General features: G+C 36.7%; 3 protein-coding genes across 12 annotated transcripts in view; 2 read left to right on the plus strand and 1 right to left on the minus strand.

The window, feature by feature from the left end:
• LOC103457748 (uncharacterized) overlaps positions 1-5,419 on the minus strand; it is a 30,378-nt gene extending 24,959 nt beyond the window's left edge. For 5 of the 10 annotated variants that reach the window (XM_081602416.1, XM_081602423.1, XM_081602418.1 and 2 more), the window contains exon 1: positions 5,334-5,401. In XM_081602416.1, coding sequence (XP_081458542.1) covers position 5,334 — 1 coding nt within the window. In that variant the 5' untranslated portion in view covers positions 5,335-5,401. Of the gene's footprint in view, positions 1-5,329 lie in introns of all 10 variants that reach the window. The other 5 variants (XM_081602424.1, XM_081602422.1, XM_081602420.1 and 2 more) reach the window with 3 other exon arrangements.
• A 5,967-nt stretch (positions 5,420-11,386) lies between these two features.
• LOC103457961 (trace amine-associated receptor 1-like) lies at positions 11,387-13,152 on the plus strand. The gene has a single exon (XM_008398460.3). The coding sequence runs from the start codon at positions 11,683-11,685 to the stop codon at positions 12,667-12,669; it is 987 nt and encodes a 328-aa protein (XP_008396682.3). The 5' UTR covers positions 11,387-11,682; the 3' UTR covers positions 12,670-13,152.
• A 2,581-nt stretch (positions 13,153-15,733) lies between these two features.
• On the plus strand, positions 15,734-17,009 carry LOC103457960 (trace amine-associated receptor 1-like). The gene has a single exon (XM_008398459.2). It carries the CDS (start codon positions 15,857-15,859, stop codon positions 16,826-16,828), a length of 972 nt encoding a protein of 323 aa, XP_008396681.1. The 5' UTR covers positions 15,734-15,856; the 3' UTR covers positions 16,829-17,009.
• The last annotated feature ends 3,481 nt before the right edge of the window (positions 17,010-20,490 follow it).

Below are 20,490 nucleotides of genomic sequence, written 5' to 3' on the forward strand. Positions count from 1 at the left end.
TATCAAGAAATATTTTAATTAGTTATAATTAAACTAAAACAAGCAAATAAAGTACTAAATGCCTTTGAAGTTAATTCCAACTATAGATGCAGAATGATTACAAGTTTTTCCAAAACTGTTATGGAGGCCATGATCTGATAAAAGTACTAAAATCTTAGCAGGAAATAAAAAGTTTTAACAACCCTCCCACCTAATGCAGAATTGAAGACAAGAGAGGACCAGTCACAGATTTATAAATGACATTAGGACACAAAGTGCTTTGGAGTTTGTAATAGAAGCCAGTGTGTTCAAGTTATGTAAGAACTGCTTATTGCACATGAGCATAGTTGACCTCCTCAGGAAGGTGCAACTGTCAGCATTTTTGCTTTAGTTTTTCAAGTTTTCTTATCTGCCCAATCCCAGAAACACACCTGTTAGATGAGTGAATGTAAGTCAACCATAGGATAATGTATGTGAACAAAACTAACAAAGTCTTAACTGTTTTGATGTTTGCCCATGTTAGTAAAGAAAACCACAGATACAAATGTTTCACTCCAATAGACTGTTCTGTATATAACCTAGTGCGTAACCAGCACATACTTAAATTCCTGACAACTAATGCAGTTTAACCGCCTAACTCTTTATGATGATACAGAAAGTATGGCTCTGTTCCAGAATGTTCATGCTTGCTTTGTCTAGTTCTGGAACAAACAGGCCCCAAAGAATTCCAGAATGTAGTTTAAGTAGCTACACCCAGTTTTGAGTCTCAACTGTACTCTCTAATATAGTTGCACAACAGTTTTATGTAGATATATATTCCATTATTTACTTATTAAAAAAATTCAGGTGTATGAAAATTTCTGATGTGGAATCCACCAATTATGGTGCTTCCTGCTTAGTTAGTGAAACTACAGCCTATTGAGGACAGACTAAGTAGGACAACTAGTTACTGCAATATCACACTGTAGTACACTGACACTTGTCCAGGGTGTAGCTACACTGTTTTATCTGCATACTCCTCGGACACATAAAAATGCTCCGTTTCAGACCTTCAATCTTAATAGAGTCATTGTTATTAACCACATTGATTTTATCCATTAAAATTGTCCCATTTTATGTTATTGACCAACACATAAATGATGCGTTTCTAAAGTGAAACAAACCTACTACTTACGTAACTCTTGACAAGTTGTAATACTGGCTTCTCTATAAATACACTAAAGAAAATACAGCTGTATGTATGAGTTCCATTGTCTCTAGGCAATTATTCATATGGGTGAGGCTGTGCACAAGCTTAATCATTAATTTATTGAGTTAAAAAATTAACATCATATTTCAGTATCTCAGGTCTGTTTCTCAGACCTAAGAAGGTCTGAGAAACAGACCTTCTCAGACTTGTTTGGTTCATAAACAAGCAGAAAGTGACACAGGACGTATTTTCTTGGTGACTTTTTATGGCCGCATAACAACATAAACATCCTTAACAACACACAAAAATATCTGTGTCAATTGTCTTTTCAACAATTTCCACTTAGCCGAAAAAACAAAGCAAACAATGAAATATGAAGAATAAAACATGTTTGCCTTATTTTAAAACACTGAGATATGGGAGACTTAAACGGCTGATTTTCATGTTGTGTAGTGGCTAGCTTTGGTCCAGAGCTAATGATATCTTCTATGTAAACAAGTAAGAACTACAAGTTGCATTTTACTTTGGTTTTAAAGGAGACTACTACAATTAATCTACTATTTAAAAAGGTTTGGTTACAAGTGAACAAACGATACAAACAATAGTGAACAGATTTCTAACGGCCCAGCTGCTCATCTTCCTCTTTTCATTTCACACATATAAAGATAATACTTATAATACTTCACTGATATTCTTATGGCAGAAAACACAATTTATTTCCATTTTATATTTTTGAAATGTTTGAAATGACAATAACTTACATGTTAATTGTCATCCATTAAGGTCTCCCACTTTTTTTTTTTTTGTTGCAAATAAAAACAAAGTGACACAATTCTAGACTTTGCAAAACGTTCTCCGGTTCTCCAAGTTCTTAACATCTCAAGTAAGTAAAGTAAATGGTTTCTGGGTTCTGCTGTAATTGGTAATGTCATTCTGAAATACTGGTACTCTTCGACACCTGATTGAAAAACATTAATGTACTGGTATATCTAAATTATCAATAAAAATATAACTTCATAGAATTCTAGTTTGAAGTACCATGCACACCAGTAGGTGGCAGTAGCAGAAATTGTTCTCAGAAGTTTTTACTTTTTCTTCCCCACATATTGATTGAGATGTCAAGTCTAAGTCCTAAGTAAATAAGATATGGACAGTGTATTCTGTATTCGTGTAAAGTGTCTTTAACATTCATTTGAGGTTGTTAATATGTTTGTTGATGTTGGAATGACTGTAAATGTTCATATAAATATTTATATTACTATCTGACAAAACAATTTAATTTTGTAGAATCTAGGACTCTCGGACAAATCGACATGAAGACTTTGTTGTAAATAAATATATTCTGTTGGTATTTAATTAAATTCAACATATGAATTAATTAAATACCAATAAGGTCCTTCTTTATTTACAGTCCTTGATATCAAAATGTCTGTCTGTATTTCAGATTCTTATTACATTATTGTATATATGTAATTGACTTGGAATCTGCCTCTATGATTGGACTGAATTGGCTTGATATAAAGTGCTTTGAGAGGTGAGAAGGGTTGTGGCACTACATAAATAAACCAAGACTGAATTGAATTTTATTTTGTTTATTAGTAAGAGTATGTTTGTTTTATGCAGGCTGCTGTTTTGTGTTTGTTGGATGCAATGTTGTATAATTACAAATAAACTTAGAAAGAAAAAAGGGAATAAATGCTCAGAGCATTTGTTGTGTCCCAGTCTCTCTTTTTCATTGGCTGTTGACAACATGCAGTTGCAAATGACAGTAAACTTAATCTACCTGACTTTGTTCAGGTTTTACTAAAAATAAGGTGTTTGTTTGAATGCGACTGAGGTCCAGTCTGTACCCCTGAAGCGCTTTCTGACTGCAGTTTTTGCCTCATCTTGAGCTAAAAATTTTTTTGCCAGATCTCCCTCCCAAAAGGGCCACAACTAGTGCAGACTGACTCAAGACTTTCCTGACAAAATCAGGGGTAAAATCAGGCAAAACTCTCTGTAGTGTGTCTACCATCAAAGTTCATTTCCTGTAGCTTTTTAGCTTTTTGTTAGTGCGATACATTATCCACCCATTATTCTTTCAGGTGTAACTCGCTCCAGTTCATTCTGCTCTTCCACATCAAATTAACCTTTGGCAGAAAATGGAGGATGTCAGTGTTTCTTGAACTTGTAGTCTTTCTATGGAACCTTGCTTCAGCTGCTCAAATTTTGACCCTCATCTTACAGTCATGATCCATATCTCATGACCTCACAGATGTGGGTTTGGCCTCAGGTAAACAGGTAAATCCAGAGGCTTTTTGTTTTAGTTTCGACTTCATGATGTACTCCAGCTGCACCCGCATTGCTGCAGACAAGAATTAAATCTCTTCAGTCCATTTCCTACTTCACCTTATAATTAGTTGTGAACAAGACACAAAAAATATTTAAACTTCTCCACTCAAGGATGTTTTTTCTCTTAAGAACTTCAGACTTAGAGGAGATGACTCTCACACCAGCTGCTATGCACTTTGCTACTAACTGCTGTGAATGCCAAACCTTGCACTAATAAAAGTGACAGATTTTGCTACTACTCATGTTCAAAACCACTCTCACTATTCAGTGATGGAATGAAAACTCTTGAACTCCAACTAAATCTTACGAAATTAAAAATATTCACATTTTCTGCATTACAATTCAACTTTGCAAGCTTCAAAACGCAAGAGGAAAAATGGAGAATAAAACACACAATAAAACACACAAACATGCACTCAATCAGACTGCACAAAAACTGATCAAGATTAAGACCATAGTTCTAAAAAGTCAAAATCTGCATGTGAGTCCCTTTGTCATGGGATCCAGGAATTCACATAGCATCATCCTCCTGATGGGAAAGGCAATGATGCTTTTTGCATTTGACCATGTCAGGATAATTGAAATGCAGTAGAATTACAAACCACAAAGTCTGGACACAGTAACCCAGTCATTTGAATTTTTTTAAAATATTGCCCATGGTAACATGCTGTTAACTTTTTACTTTCATGAACATTGAAAATAATCTTGCATCCGTTCATATGTTTCTTTTTGTTTATCTGCTCTTTCTGTTGTTACAAAAAGCTCGTCCAGGAGGAGTGAATGCTCCAAGTCAATGACTCGATGCAATCTGCTGGGTTTCCTTAGAAACAATCACACTACTTTCAATATTAAACTGTGCTTGCTGTACTGTTTGATAATTAGGATCAATCTTAATGCATGTCTGATTTGTTGTGAACTGGTGCTATATAAATAAACTGAATTGATTTTCATTTAAAACTCACAGAAAGCCTGTATGGTATGATGGAAAAGAGAATTTATAAAAATTGATGTAATTTCCAAACTGGAAATTACAAAGATGATTTGTGTGTCAAATCATCTTTGACACACAAAGGTTTCCATTAGTCTTCTAAACACCTCTATCACCCTACAACAATGTTGTTCAGCTCATTCTGTATAAAATATTTCGAACTTGTCCCTAAAAACAATGTAAACCCCTGTTCTCCCCCAACATAGCATTAAATGTCACTAGGATGCACTGAGTTCATCTTGTAAAATGTAACACCATTCAAGACATGTTTCTCAAAACTGTGTGCGCCACTCTGGAGCCCAACAGTGACTTACAAACTCAGCTAAAAAGATTTGGTCAAAGCAACAGTGCAGCAAAAATTCACTTTGAATTTTAATAACTCACAACACTAAAGATGTATTTAAGGTGCCAGACAGCTGTACATTAATGTCATTTTTTAAAAACTACAAGCTAAAACAGTGGTTCCACTTTATTTTTTGTAGCTCCTGTGAAGGTTGAAGATGTTTTGATTTGAGCTGGAGGAAATTTTTTGAAAAGTTTTACTCCTTGCTTTCTCACCCAACTACATGAAATACTTTGTTTACTTAAAACTCAGAAGAAGGCATGAGTGAGAGTTGTCTCTTAGTAAAATATTTGAAGGACAGGACGTAACCTTTTTACTTTGAAAAAAGTAACTGATCAAATACCTTACACCAACTAAACACAAGTGGTGTCATGAAATCATGTGAATGGTTATACATAAATGTATTAATTACAAAGTTTAGCTGGATACAAAGTTTAGTATCTCTTGGATCAGTCATTAATATCAGGCGCGAAGATGTAAAAACACCTTATTAACTCACCTACTCTTGTCCTGAGGCTTCCTAAAAGGCTCTTGTCAAAACGGTACTTTCATCTTACTGCTCTTCGTTTCAGACGCACTGATTTATGCTGCCAGTCAAGTAAGTCTTTGATTCAACTTCCTCAAAACAAACTCGTCAGGCTTGTTGAGCAAGATAGGTTTTTAACAAATACTCAGGCGACTGTCTATTCACTTTGACTATGGGGATTGTCCTGTCAAAACAAATGTCTGCGTCATGTCTTTTCAGAGTACCACTACGTCGCTGGAGGACATGCCTATTTCCTTTAGGTCTGCTTCTGTGTTCATGCTACGCTCATCATCTTTGTCTTTTTATCAACACACACAAAGCAGACTCACAGATTTCATAAATCTTTCAGAAACATTCAAACTTTCATAAATCCTATAGTGCATCTATGACTTGTGTAAAGTACAATCTGATCTCTGACCTGACATAAAGTATCTGATTTCAGATGGCAGCAATTCCTGGGTTACAATTGACAAGAGGTCATATTTTCACACATTGCTAAGTTTGTTTCGGTTTTGATCCTTTGTTCAGCTGAAGAGGGAAACCATTTAGACAGCAGCCAGTTAATTCTGATGACCAGATTGATTTTATGTCAGCAAATGTTTCCATGATGGCTGCTGGCCATTTAATAGATTCAACTATTGACTCTATGAAGCCATGTAAATTCATGTGTCACATAAAAGTTACATTTGTTCATTATGCACAGAAAAATGCTGCTGAATGTGGCAGATGATTTGGTCAATTCAATGATCAGATCAGGCAACAAAACTTCTTCCACAGGATGAAAGACATATAGTTAAATTATGAAATGTAGCCTTTTACCTGCAAGGTAGTTAGCACGTTGTATAGCTAGAGCTAGTTATAAGCTCAAGAGTTTCAACCAAAGAACTTTTGAGAACAGGAGAATAAGCATTAAAAGCTGTTACTTGAGAATTTTTAAAAATGTTTTTTCTCTAAGGATCTTATCAGGATTTACTGGAGAGAGGTTAAGTTTTGAGCTGAAGTAAATGGTTTTTTCAAGCAAAGGTGTCTGTTGATCGGCAGGTGAGAATAATTATGGCATCAGAGGTAGTGGCTCGTTGAGGACATGTTCATAGTTCATTGGTGATTTAGAAGAGCATTGCAGGTGCTATCAAATAGAGGCAAACGTCTGGTTGGTGTGTCTGGAACACAGAGAGACTTAAGCTATGAAACACATTCAAAATTAAAATAGCATAAAAACTTAGCTCTTTGATGAGCTGCAGACACGATTAGTACAAGTGCCTTTTAAGCTGCTCAGGCCTCAATGACAAAAGACCGTTCAACCACGAATCTGACCCCTAATTTTAACCTCCTAACACATCACAGGGTTATTAGTTTATCTTAGACAGTTAAATAATTAATAATATAAGATAATGGCATGCAGGTATGGTAGGAGAAAAGTCACACAACCAGGTAAACACCAGAGAACTGGAAAGGAATAACAGGAAACAGACACAACCCATCCAGCAGAGGGTAATGACAATACTAGAAGGTTGTCACATCAATTTTTTAAAAGAATTCCCTAGAAAGTCTGGATTAAAGTAGTCATGCAGGGAAAATAGACTCTAAAATAGTTGGGGTGTGGAGGCAAAGGAGGGGATTGAACCACAGAACAATTGGAAGGGCTTTTTGAGTGGGTGTGTGAATTTGACAACTGAGTGCGTAATAGTTAAACAGATGAGAAGGCTCAACAATCAAAGAAGCCTGAGCTGGAGCAAAGAAACATTAACCAGGCACGGGTGTTGGAAATGATCCAGGACATCAAGGCCATCGACATGAGACTGACAGAGAGAGGCCACACGAGGAGCAAGACCACGGAAAACACATCACGGCCACACAGCACCACGCCAGGATGTCACAAGCTAACTATGATAAGTCTATGATAAGTCTTATCCATTGAACTGTCTCCAGTAGACAGTCCAATGGTCTCCAGGAGACAGTCCAATGGTCTCCAGGAGACAGTCCAATGGTCTCCAGTAGACAGTCCAATGGTCTCCAGGAGACAGTCCAATGGTCTCCAGGAGACAGTCCAATGGTCTCCAGGAGACAGTCCAATGGTCTCCAGGAGACAGTCCAATGGTCTCCAGGAGACAGTCCAATGGAAGTAAGGACTAAGAGCTCTAAAAGACTTAACGGTTGACATGTTATTAAAATTTCAGATGAGTTGCTTCAGGACTACAATAGGCTCTGGTGTGTAACACTTTTTTATTTCTCAGAAAATAAAGTACATTACATTGCTTAAAAATACTGTGTTGAAAAGCCACATGTTTTTACCTGAAGGAAAGTGAGGCTTTTTAATTCATTTTAAACATCCAAATAAGCAGGTCAGCTGCCCTCATCTGGCAGACAGAAAAATATGCAGTCTTTGCTCAAACTTATGGTAAAGGTCTGTGCACTTCACGCAACAGATTGTCATCTTCTTGCAAGACTATACAATCAATCTGTTTAACAGGTTTTTTAGAAAAATAATTAAAATAGGCCAAATCTAAATCCGAGTAATATTCAAAGTATTCTACTTTAAAATTAGCTTCTTCTTATGAGATATTTAGCAATGCACAAGCTCATGACGATTGACAGTGAAGATTCTGCCAATCTGCCAAGAGCTGAAATGCGTGTTTTTAAATATCAGGATGTAGGGAGTACCCTGAGAGAATGGAAAAATTGTTCATGAGTTCCCATGAGAATTCATAGCTTTATGTGAAAGGTAATTTCATTTTGCAATATTCATATATAGTGGCTTGATGAAAACCAATGGTTGTGAATGAATAAGATTGAGTTTGACAGTGAAACTGAACCCACACAGTCTTGGTCCTATTTTGAATTTAAGGCATGCTGTTCATCCAGTAGCCCACATACGGTTCTTTCACTGTTACTGGAAGGCAGCTGGGGTTGTGCTTCACCCTTTGTAAAAGCTTGCCATACTATCTGATTGAATTGTTAAAGTTTAGTCTGGTTAGAGCATTGTAAACAAGATTGAATAACATTCATTAGCAGGTTTGTTGTAGATACTACCAAAAAGTCATCAAAAAAGAATTGTCTGTTTTTGTTATATTACTTCATGGTTTGATAAAAATCTACACTGACAAATTAGTCATTAGTCACCACCAACTTCACTACTTTGAAAATAAACAGGATGCAGTTCTTTCATCACACAAGTCCCTTGTTGGTTGGTGTCATTTCTGGTTCATTATCACCCTAAACTCTGTGGGTCCACTTTCACCACTTTTATCCTTCAGTGGCCGTAACTTTGTTTTCCTTTACATCTTGTGTGCTTTAAAAACCCCTGTGGAAAAGATTAGTTGATAGTGTGCATGAGTATTCTGAGGCAACGGTAGCTAAGGGACTGTCAACAGACCACACACTTTCACACCTCTAATTGAAGACTATCTATCCAGAGACATTATCCAAACCATGCATTGTTTTTAGTTTGTGTTTGTTTTCAAAAGTGTAACATGATATAATTTTTGCAAATATGATGTTACCTTCATTTTAAAAATCATATTAAAAAGTGCAAACTAAATGACAACTTTTCACCTTTTGATATTGATGGAACCGTAATACAGTTGTTCTGTTCATTTTAACAGTAGTTTGTCTTGCCTTTGCTTTTAGATGCAATGTTCTGCCTGGATCCCATATAAGGTTGAATTAATGCACCTGATTGAACCATGCTGTGTCAAGAGGCCTGAATTTTTTCCAGCTCCATTTTTTCACCAATTAATCAGAAAAGTCTATTTTTTTTCCTGAAAGCCAGATGTATGGAAGTGACAAAGTTACCACGTTTCCCACAACACTCCACTGATTGGAGATCTCAGTAAAGATTCAGAAAATTCTTGGAATTTACTGAATCCACTCCCTTTGTTCAGTCTGTTCACATTTCTACTAAGAAACTCTCTAGAATTTTTACATTCCTTTTTCAGTCAGCAGATGTTGGATAACTCCAAAGCAACAGCAACTTCTGTATTCAACTAGTTTAACCCAAATATACACATCTGATAAAGGTTGGAGTATGTAATAATTACTCAGTTTTCATCCTGATTAAATTCAAACAATCGAGTAACTTTAAAGTTCTGTGTGTGTTCCAACATCAGAACTTCCTGAGGATGGAGTTCATTAACCAGCCTTCCCATTCCTCCAATTTCTTGATTTAGATTTTTGTACTTCTGATAACTATATAGTATTTCTATGTTGTAATCTAGTACAATATAAAAGGATTGTCAGTCTACACAGCGCAGCATCAGGACCGAGTGTACTAAAGCCTGCAGAAAGAAAGCATATATATATATATATATATATATATATATATATATATATATATATATATATATATATATATATATAATCAGTATAAAAGAATTACTGATTAAACTTTAGCTTTAATAACATAAAGCTACATAATTTTAAAAGTTTAATCAGGAATACTTTTGTAACAAATTTATGTCAGATCATGATTTCTTAGTTAATGTCAAGTTGTCATAACAGACATTTTCAATAATGTCAACTTTGTATTAAAAGTGTCATGATTTACCGAATGACGCTTTATGACAACTGTCATAAATATTCATGAAGACTTATTCATGTTTATGACAGGTATTATATTTATGACAATGTCATGGCAGTCTTATTCACAACCTGTCAAATAAAGTGTTACCGTCTTATTTTTAGAAGGATTTGCACAGAGAAGTGTTCAGAATATTTTTAAAAACGAGATTAGCCATAATAATGAAAACACAATTGAACCGCCAATGTCTTACTGTTTTTGCGTCGAGTACCTCTAAAAATGTATACATGGTGAGGAAGGTCACAAGTGTTAAACTAAATTTTTGACTTTAATGTAACTAAATTCTTTGAATTCAACCAGAATTATATATGTAGATCTATTTATTACCATTGGGTGGTGTTAGAGATTTTTTGGTATTATCATTTTGTTATTACTTTAGTTCATATTCAGTCTAATGTTCAATTTAAAGTGTTCCCTTCCTTCTGTGTGTATAAACTGACCTGTCTTCATGTGAAACAGTTAACTGTGTTTCCCAGACCTTAAATTACGTTTCCACAGGTGCCTTCTTATCAACCGGAATACTCCCTATCTTAGAAACTGCCTGTGTGCAGTAATAAATTGTCTCTTACCTATCCTCCCTGTTTTTGCTTGACAATAAAAGGCAAGCTGTAACCAAAGGTCTTTAGAACGCTCAGTGAACGGCTTGGAGGAGCAGCTTGCTGAGTCTTCTCCTTTTGCAAAAGCTTGGTCATAAAATTCATATACGTTTCTGTGGTTCTTTTAATGAAGGTACGAGAAAAATACCCATCAAGTGGTTTGGAGGCAACAGATGTCCAGCTCCAACAGCTTCATTGTCAAACCCTTCCTCCCCAGAAGGAAGGGTCCAACATTGTTGAAGGCATCATTGTTGATCTATATGGTTAAAAAATAGCGTTGTAGTTCTTCAGTCTTCATAAATCTAGCTTTTTTCTCCAATTGCTAAATTCTTTGCTGAAATCACTCACAACTTCCTCCACTTCTGTGTACCCAGCCTTAGTTGTTTATGTTTTGACTTACCCTCATCACGTCACAAGATGGGTCCAACATTTGACCCAATTACTACAGATGAAAACAACAACACAATCGATAGTAACCGTACAGGCACACCCACACTAAAAGTGAGCGCCAGGAGGACTAGCAATAAGGGATGCACCGATTTATCGGCCAGCTGATTTACCGGTGCCAATTTCCTTCATTTTGGAAGATCGGTGATCGGCCGATTTTTTTAAAGTGGAAACTGAGCTTGTCCACCAATCTTATCTAAGGTCTAAGAATCAACCACTCTCTAGTGAGAAACGTTTGACTGACAGACCAGACTCTACAACTTTCTTGCTATGCTGAGCAACATTTCAGACAAGAAAAATTGGAATCGGCAGGTTAAGCATTTTAAAAGATCGTTAATTGGCAATCGGCTAAAAAACTGCAATCGGTGCACCTTACCAGCAATATTATTCAACAGGTGGGATGTACAGACATACATACTCTTAGGCTCACTGGTCATAACTCCTGTCTAATGGAAGAAAGTTACAAAAATCTCATTGGACAGTAATTATGATGGTGTAAATGAGGTTGGCAAGGAGTTCCTATAAAAGATTTTGCATGAAGACTCCTGGCACAAAGCAAATACTGCTAGTGAACTGACTGCCTGTAACTGAAAGTTTCAAGTAAGTAAGTACTTGATGTGTTTCTGATGTGCTATCAGATGTATTTTGTGTTATGTTTATGTTTCAGATATGTTTTATTTTTTTTATTTTTTTTCAATTTTTAGCTCATGGACCCAGATGCGACTGTGAACAGGACAGTTATTATGACTGACTTACACCCATGCTATGAAATTATTGACTTCAGTTACAAACTAACCATGACTCCTTCTGTTATGTGTGTAATGTTATATGGATTTCTTATGCTATTATCTACTGTAACTGTATGTGGAAACCTCCTTGTGGTAATATCAATAATGTATTTCAAACAGCTTCACACACCCACCAACACTCTCATTCTGTCTCTGGCTGTGGCCGACCTGCTGGTTGGGATTTTAGTGTTTCCTCTCAGCATGGCCTTCTCTCTCAGTTCATGTACCTATAATGAGAGTATATTTTGTAAGGTCCGTGACAGCTTTGACATATTGTTTAGTACATGCTCTATTATGCACCTGTGTTGTATTTCAGTTGACAGGTACTATGCTGTGTGTCAGCCTCTCACATATAGATCTAAAATCAGCCGTCATGTTGTTGCCATCATGATCGCAGTGAGCTGGACTGTTTCTGCTCTCATTGGCATCGGAGTGATAATTCCTAGATTAAAAAATGAACAATGTTTGGAAAACTGTTTTATTGATGTTCTGATGGCAAACACTATTGGACCTATATTGTCATTTTACTTCCCAGTGGTCATAATGCTTTGCATCTACCTGAAGATTTTCCTTGTTGCACAGAAACAGGCACGAAGCATCCAGAGCATAAAGTCTGGAGCAACTGCCAGTAAGATGGAGAGAAAAGCCACCAAAACTCTGGCTATTGTTCTGGGAGTTTTTCTGTTTTGCTGGTCTCCTTTCTTCCTTTGCATCACTTTTCTGCCTTTTACCAGTAATCCAGTACCAATTCCAGTGATTGAAACACTTAACTGGTTAACATTATTCAATTCAATGCTTAATCCATTTATCTACGGTTTTTTTTACACCTGGTTCAGGTCAGCTATTAAAATTATTGCTTCTGGGAAAATATTACGAGGCAATTTTACTAACTTGAGACTGCATTGAATATCAATATGCAAGCAGTAGTTTGTTTAAGTGAACGTGAACTCATTCCAATTTAAAAATCTTGTTAGATGAACCAAAGCACAGATTTGTTGTGTTTGTTGACACATTCTTAAACAGTGAACAGTTAAACTGTGATTATAACCTGTAGTAAAAAATACAGGTAAGGCTCAACCTAGCAATGGAAGAAATATTTCCAGTTTTTGGGGGATGTGAGGGTTAAATTTTTTGTGACATTAGTGGCCTTTCTTCATCAGTAGGTGGACAGAGAGAGAAGAGGAAACCATGCAGAAAATTGTCCATGACCAGAACAAGACCTGAGGACAACTGCATAGAGGACTGTAGTCTCTCAAGATGGTGTGTCTCTTTCCAGCATTTGTTTGAGAAATGTTGTTTTAATGGTTAACCCTGATAAAAGGAATACATTTCAAGCAAAAAAGTAGATGGATTTATTGCAATATTGAAACAGCAATACAATTTTGACAATGATGCTGTGTTATCCACAAAACATAATAAAATTACATGATTTCTGGGTCTGTTTATTGAATCCTTGTAGATGCAGTAAATACAGTTGTAATATAAATTCAGTTATTCTAAGTTGAGATGTTACCAAGTCACTCATTTAAAATTTGCATTAATAGCATTAGAAATACCTTGTTTAGTTTCATCCCATAGACTAGACCAGAGGACTTCATTTGAATTCCATGGAGATCAGGTTAAGGGAAAGTTCTTCAAGGAAGGTAGAAATTTGGTAAATAATACACTTTCTTTATTATAACAATCAGTGGCGCCTTATAGAGGGGAAATACACGGAAATTAAATAAAATGTGGCCCTGTCAATTACAAATTAATTATATTGTTTTTCTAAAATTGTTTTTATCAGTAAAAATTAAATGTTACCACTCCCAGACCAAAAAGCACACATCCATATTCCCACTAAACTCCCCTGGATCTGCATGAAATGGTTTGCTCCTGCTTGGCGCGCTTGACGGTGACGTTTTCAGCAGCAGTCAGTAGAAGACAAGAACGACTGTGGCAGTTATTTTGCTACTAAAAAAAATGTGAAAATTGGGTTTTCAAAACAAATTTAGAGATAAGAGAGAGAAAAAGACAAGCTTGTCAATTTGTAACCCAGTTTTTCTCTGGGGTGGGCAGACTGTGTGAGATAACAATGCTTCATTCACATAAGCCCTCTACTCCCCTTTAAATGTGTCACATTTGAAGACAGAATGCATTTGTGAGTTGTGCCTGAGAAAACAATTTAAAATCCCCTCTGAAATGCCAGACACATTATTCTGCTCTGCTTTGGTACAGTTTTTGGGATTGGATAATTAGAAAAACAAGACTTATTTATAATTTAACAATTGATTAATTTAAGAAAGTGGGGTCTCAGTAGTGTATGGGAGAGCTATACACAACCAACACAGCTAGGCACCTCCTCCTCAGGTAGATGACCAGCTGGGTAACAAACTCCTATACAGTCAGTCATTATGGTTGTGTTGGTCACTCTGGTATTAACAGCACAGCCCAAACTGATCTATATCAAGGGTGTTGAGGTCAGTACTACAGAAAGGCCGTTCCATCTTAGTATCAAATGCAAAGCAAAGACAGTTCTTCTCTCCTTCCCTCTTGCAAAAATGTTGAGCTGGGCTATTGTCAGCCATTAAAATACTCTTTCCTCTAGACGTCCATAAGATGTGAGGGACAACAAATCCATTAGTTAATATGAGATATGTATCTTAAGCAAGGGTTGGGGTGTACATAGAATAGAATAGAATAGAATAGAATAGAATAGAATAGAATAGAATAGAATAGAATAGAAAATACTTTATTGATCCCCAAAGGGAAATTGCTTATTTGTTGAAAGCTAATCCATCTGAGGTAATAAATACAAAATTTGTAAAATATATATATACCTAAGAGCGATGAGTTCAAAATGAATAGATATAAACAAATAAATAAATAACAAGCAATCACATGCAATATATTAATCAATAAATAACCTATAAATGAGTGCAGAAAAAAATGTAATCAATTAGCACAGACTTGGGCATTGTAGAGCCTGATGGCAACAGGCAGAAATGACTTTCTGTGGCGCTCTATGGTGCACTTTGGCGAAATGATAATCACCTGCTGTTATGAGACAGGAGACACATTTTCCACCTGTGATTACAGGAAAATCCTTGATTTTCACCCATCAAAACCACAGTGTACACAAACACGAATGTCATAATGCCAATAATATATTATATGAGTAATTTAAAATCAATCAAGTCAGAATCACACCAAGGAACATAACATGAATTCAACATCATAAATTAATGCTTGAACTTGTCCAACAACTAAGACAAAAGAATATTCTACCACTTGGAGACACAACTGAATGTGTGCTTACAGATCCAGCAGACCGCTGTGGGCCCAACCGATACCTGAGTCCTCCATATGATGCTAAAAGCCTAAAAAAACATTCCTTCAGCTCCAAAAGGGCTGAAGGAACATAACCCAACAAGTATTTTTAACCGTATGCAAATACAACCTTTAATAACGTTTTCATTGTATGCAACTAAAACGTCAGATTTTTAAAGGGATGACTAATAGTTATCCCATACGAGAGTCTTTCACCTGAGCTGTCAATCTCTGCAGTGACTCCACAATTTACCATTGGCTTCTTCTAATAGGTCTTTGTACAGCCGTTCAGTTTAGGTGGATGTTGATGTCTTGATAGGTTTAAACATGTGACAGTCTTTTCATGATTTCAGATGATGAATGTAACACTGCTATAGCATATTTAATGCTTGCTTCTAGCCATGCTTAATTAAAGCCTGTTTTACTTTAATTTCCAGCTTATGGAAACAATATAAGAAACACTGTGACAAAAAGAAGCATGCTGTTTCCTAATGTCACGTGTTGCAAATAAAAAACAAAATACTGCTCATTGGTCTTCAGTTTCGTCCCTTTTCATTGGACATGCTTTGATTACGTAATGAGAAGGCATGCGTTTAAAGGGAAGGGTCATTGGACTACATGGGGGCAGGACAGGTGTAGGTAATCTAATGTGGAAAGAAGCTGCTTGAACAGAAGCTGCTATTTTTGTAATTCACAAATTTACCTTGCATTACTTCAAAAAAAACATTTTTCAGTCCATTGAATATACAAATGTTACTGATATTTATAGTAATTACAAAGAGAAATGGAAGAAGAAACTGGTTTCTACGTTGGTTATGACTTCCACCCATGTTATGAAATTAACAACATCTCTAAGATAATGAGAAGGACTTCTTCTACAATATGTACTTTGCTCTACATTTTCCTGGGCTTACTGTCTGTTATTACAGTGTGTGGAAATCTTCTTGTAATAATCTCCATCATTTACTTTAAGCAGCTCCACACCCCGTCTAACTACCTGATCGTCTCTCTGGCTGTGGCTGATCTACTTGTTGGGATCGTAGTCTTTCCTCTGAGCATGTCTTTCTCTCTCAGCTACTGTCTGTATTACAGAGACTTATTCTGCAAAATACGAGACAGCTTCGATGTCATACTGAGCTCAACCTCCATTTCAAATTTGTGCTGTATTTCTGTGGACCGATACTATGCAGTGTGTCAGCCTCTAACATACAGATCTAAGATAAACACTGGTGTTGTTCTGGTTATGATCCTCATGAGCTGGGGCGTTTCCGTACTTGTTGCTGTCGGTTTTATTATTGTAGAGATAAATCAGGAAAAATGTCAAGAAAATTGCTTTTCTGATGCTGTGCTTGAAAAGGTTTTTGCACCCATGATCTCGTTCTATCTCCCAGTGACCATAATGTTGTATATATACCTGAGGATATTTCTTGTTGCACAAAGACAGGCTCGCAGCATCCAGATTGCAGCAGAGTCTGGTGCAACTGTGAGCAACATGGAAAGAAAGGCAACCAAAACTCTGGCCATTGTTCTAGGAGTTTTTCTGATGTGCTGGCTGCCTTTCTTCCTCTGTTTTTCCTTCCAGTTGTTGGGTGGTGTATCTGTGAAGGTGTATGAAACCCTTAACTGGCTTGCACTGTCAAACTCAATGCTCAATCCATTCATCTATGCTTTCTTTTACAGCTGGTTCAGGTCGGCATTCAAAATGATCATTTCTGGAAAAATCTTTCAAGGAAATACAAACACTAAGCTACTTTGATACATTTTAAATCAAAGAAGCAGATAACCCTCCAGTCCGGAACATACTTGTGAAAAATGTGTCATATTGGATTTAAAAAGTTTAATGGAGCCTTTTTTCTAGATGACTCTTATTGACTTCGTTTATGACATGCTGATATAATTTGATCAGGATTTTGCGATGCTTTATGAACTGCAAAATCAATACATTTATATTGTAATTCATTAAAGTCCTGAATGTACGGTAAGAGTTTGTTCTTTTATTATTATTGTTGTGAAGGAAAATATTTCCATCATGAAAACTTATGTGACATCTGTTAATTTAAACAATAAACATATTTAAACTATTTTACCACAATTTGTCTTTCTCCAAATAAACGACTCCCCATTTAAATCTGATTAAGCTTTGTGATGCTCATTACCATGCAGGAGTCGGCCACGATTTCTCCACCGTGATGTAAAACGTTCATGAAAGCTGCTGCCTGAATTGGCACTTCAGTTGTTGTGAGCTGGGCAAAGCAACTGGCCGGCAACAGTACGGTCTAGTAGTAACTGGCCTTATTATTCCACCACTTTAGCCGTGTAGCCAAACACAAGACTAGGTTAGCACAATGGCAGTGGATTTAAGTTTTTTTTTGTTTTGTTTTTTGTTTTTTTTTAAAATCTAATTTAACTTCTTGAATGTGCAGTTGTGGTATTTCCCTCAAAAAACTTTTAATTTTCAATAAATAATTATTCTAAATTGTTTAAATTAAAACAAAAAATCATGCAACAGGATTTTACCTTTGCAATGCATATTATCACTTCCATGAAGCAATTGAGAGGAACCCATACATAATGCCAATATGGATCGCTTTTAACATCTAACCCATCCAATGTCAAGTACGTTCACCACGACATACAGAACGAAGTATTTAATGTAATGGCTGAAATGATACGGAAACAAATGAGTAACAAAGTGAAGAAAGCTGAACACTTTGCTATTTTAGTGGATGAAAGTAAAGACATCAGCAAACATGAACAGACTTAAGCGAACATCCGTTGTTTGCAGCCACACTGAGAGAAAGTGGCGGAATAATTTCTGCATTTTACCACAGCAGAAGGATTAGATGCAGTTTCGCTTTTTGTGAGCATCAAAATGACACTCAGTCATTGCAATATTGATATAAATTGCTGCGTGGGACAGTGTTATGACGGTGCTGCTGCTATGTCCGGATGCAACAACGGCATTCAAGAAGAGTTGAAAAAAGAGGTGCCACAAGCTGTGTACATTCACTGCCATGCTCACAGGCTGAATCTTGTGTTAGTAGACAGTGTGCATAATGTTGATGCTGGAGCCAATTTTTTTGAGTTATTGCAAATGCTTTACAACATTAGTTGTTCATGATCTTTTTCTGAAGAAGCAGGAGAAACTTGTGTTGATGACGTTACAGAGCCTAGAACAGGGGTGGGCAATCCTGGTCCTGGAGGGCCAGTGTCCTGCAACTCTTAGACGTCTCCCTGGTCCAACACACTTGAATCCAACAGCTGAATCACCTCCTAAGTGCAGTCAAGTTCTCCAAAGTCCTGCTAATGACCTCATTATTTGACTCAGGTGCGTTGAAGTAGAGATACATCTAAAAGTTGCAGGAGTCCAGCCGTCGAGGCCTAGAGTTGCCCACCCCTGGCCTAGAATTTAAGAGATTCAGTGACACCCGCTGGGTGCTGGGTGTATAAGTATTAGTCCGTTCGCGCTGCCAAAAAAAAAAAAAACTCTCCCAGGTGTTCTAGCTACACTGCATGATGTTGTTCACCAAAAAAGTGCTAAACGCAGGACAGAGGCTATAGCTCTCAGTGCAATGAGTGCAAATTACATGGACCTGAACAAACTTCTCGAAGAGTTTGTTCTGCATCCTGTAATTTTTGAGGATATTTTCAGAACAAAATTTATGTCTGAACAGCTACAGTCTCCTAAGTTAGATCTAACTGCAGCAAATGACTTGACTCATGCTGTAATCACTGCTATAACAGAAAAAGGCAAAGAAGAAAAATGGGAGACATTCAGAAAAGAAGCAGAAGATCTTTGCTGCAACACAGGAATAACAGCAGAGTCTGTACAAAGGCAGGAAAGGCAGACCCAGACAGCTAAACATCTAGAGCATTTTATTGTGAACACCACAATTGAAACAAAATGTGCAGACAGCATTGAAGATCTAAAAACAAAGTCATTCTATTCTGTTATAAACAGGATGCTAATGGAACTCAAGCAGCGTTTTTCTTCAGAAACCAATGAAGTACTGAAAGGTTTGCCAACGCTAAGCCCCAAACACCCATCATTCCTTGACAAAAAATGGATACTGCCTATGGCCTGTCATTATGGAGTTGACGAGGAGATATTATACTTCTTGACAGTACTGGTTGGTTATTAAAACACACCGTGAACTGAGAAATGAACATGTTGGGTTGCTTTACCTTACGCCCAACAAATGAGGCTCTTGGCTCTTCCTCATGGACCTGAAGCACTCCGCTCTATGTTATCTGTGTTAAACACATACAAGACATTTTGGAGAACTTAAAACATTCACTTACCTTCAAAGTCCTTTATAAAACTGGACACATACAACTTAAATCCCTTGTCCTTTTTGGAAGTTGGAACTGTTGAAGTCGTTTGAATAATTCTATAATCATTATTGTGGGCAGGTCCTGCAGGGACCAAGTGAAAAACCTTCCCCAGCATGAACGAGACGTGCACGAGACGCGCACGAAACGCGCACGAGACGAGACGTGCACGAGACGGGACGCGCACGAGACGAGACGTGCACTGGGAGGGGAGAGGAAAAGGGGCGCGCGGGGTGCAGGACCGAGCAAACCAGCTAATTGAGAAGAAGCTAGCAAAGTGTCATACTAAGAAGGAATTTAATATTCTTTAAATTAGTGCAAAACCTTTCATATTAGAAAGTTATATTAGTAGCTGTATGTTTTAAAAAGAACAGTGAATGTTACTTTGTTTATTACATGGTTCCCTGATCGTAGCCGTTTGCATGGATTTCATGCTAGTGTCATTTGTTATTTTTCTACACAAATTATTTTAAAACTGTCCTTCTTGAAAATAATTGGATCCAGAATCAGCAGTGCAGAGGTAGAGTGTGCGACCCATGTAATATAGCAGGGCTAATTTTTTATTTAGCACTTTAGCTCTTTTATTAATATGAAAACATTTAGCATACATTTAATTACTACTATTTCAAATTATGCCTTGTGTCAATGATTTGCATCAAACCTAAATCTATATTTGTTGCATGGGTGACATCCACACAAGGAACCTCTACTTGTGCTCTTAAACAATGTGCTTGAGAGCATAAACACTATTAACATGCTTTCAGTTGTAAATACCAAATGATATGTGAATGAAGGATTTGTCACAAAAAATTGTAAATAGTTAAGTAAATAGTTACCCTGAGAAAACAACAAAAGGTCAATAAAAAATTCTCATTGGTCAGCAGGTTCCTCCCTTCCTATTGGATGAGTTTTGGATTGTAATGTTTGAGCAGAAGTATCAAGACAAGGTGATTCAGCAGCACAATGACCTGACAGCAAGACTTGACGTTGTTTAGGTGACTTAGATGCGCTAACTAACTGATTTAAGAAATTAAACTAAGGTGTTACTTTCTAAAATAAGGTGGCTTTGTAATCTGTTAGGTATAC

Source organism: Poecilia reticulata, chromosome 21 (genome assembly GCF_904066995.2).
Source record: "Poecilia reticulata chromosome 21, P_reticulata-male-v2, whole genome shotgun sequence".
Classification (NCBI taxonomy): Eukaryota; Metazoa; Chordata; class Actinopteri; order Cyprinodontiformes; family Poeciliidae; genus Poecilia; species Poecilia reticulata.

Excerpts from the sequence above, each read along its gene's own strand:
- LOC103457961 (XM_008398460.3), top strand. The coding sequence starts at position 11,683 with ATGGACCCAGATGCGACTGTGAACAGGACAGTTATTATGACTGACTTA.
- LOC103457960 (XM_008398459.2), top strand. The coding sequence starts at position 15,857 with ATGGAAGAAGAAACTGGTTTCTACGTTGGTTATGACTTCCACCCATGT.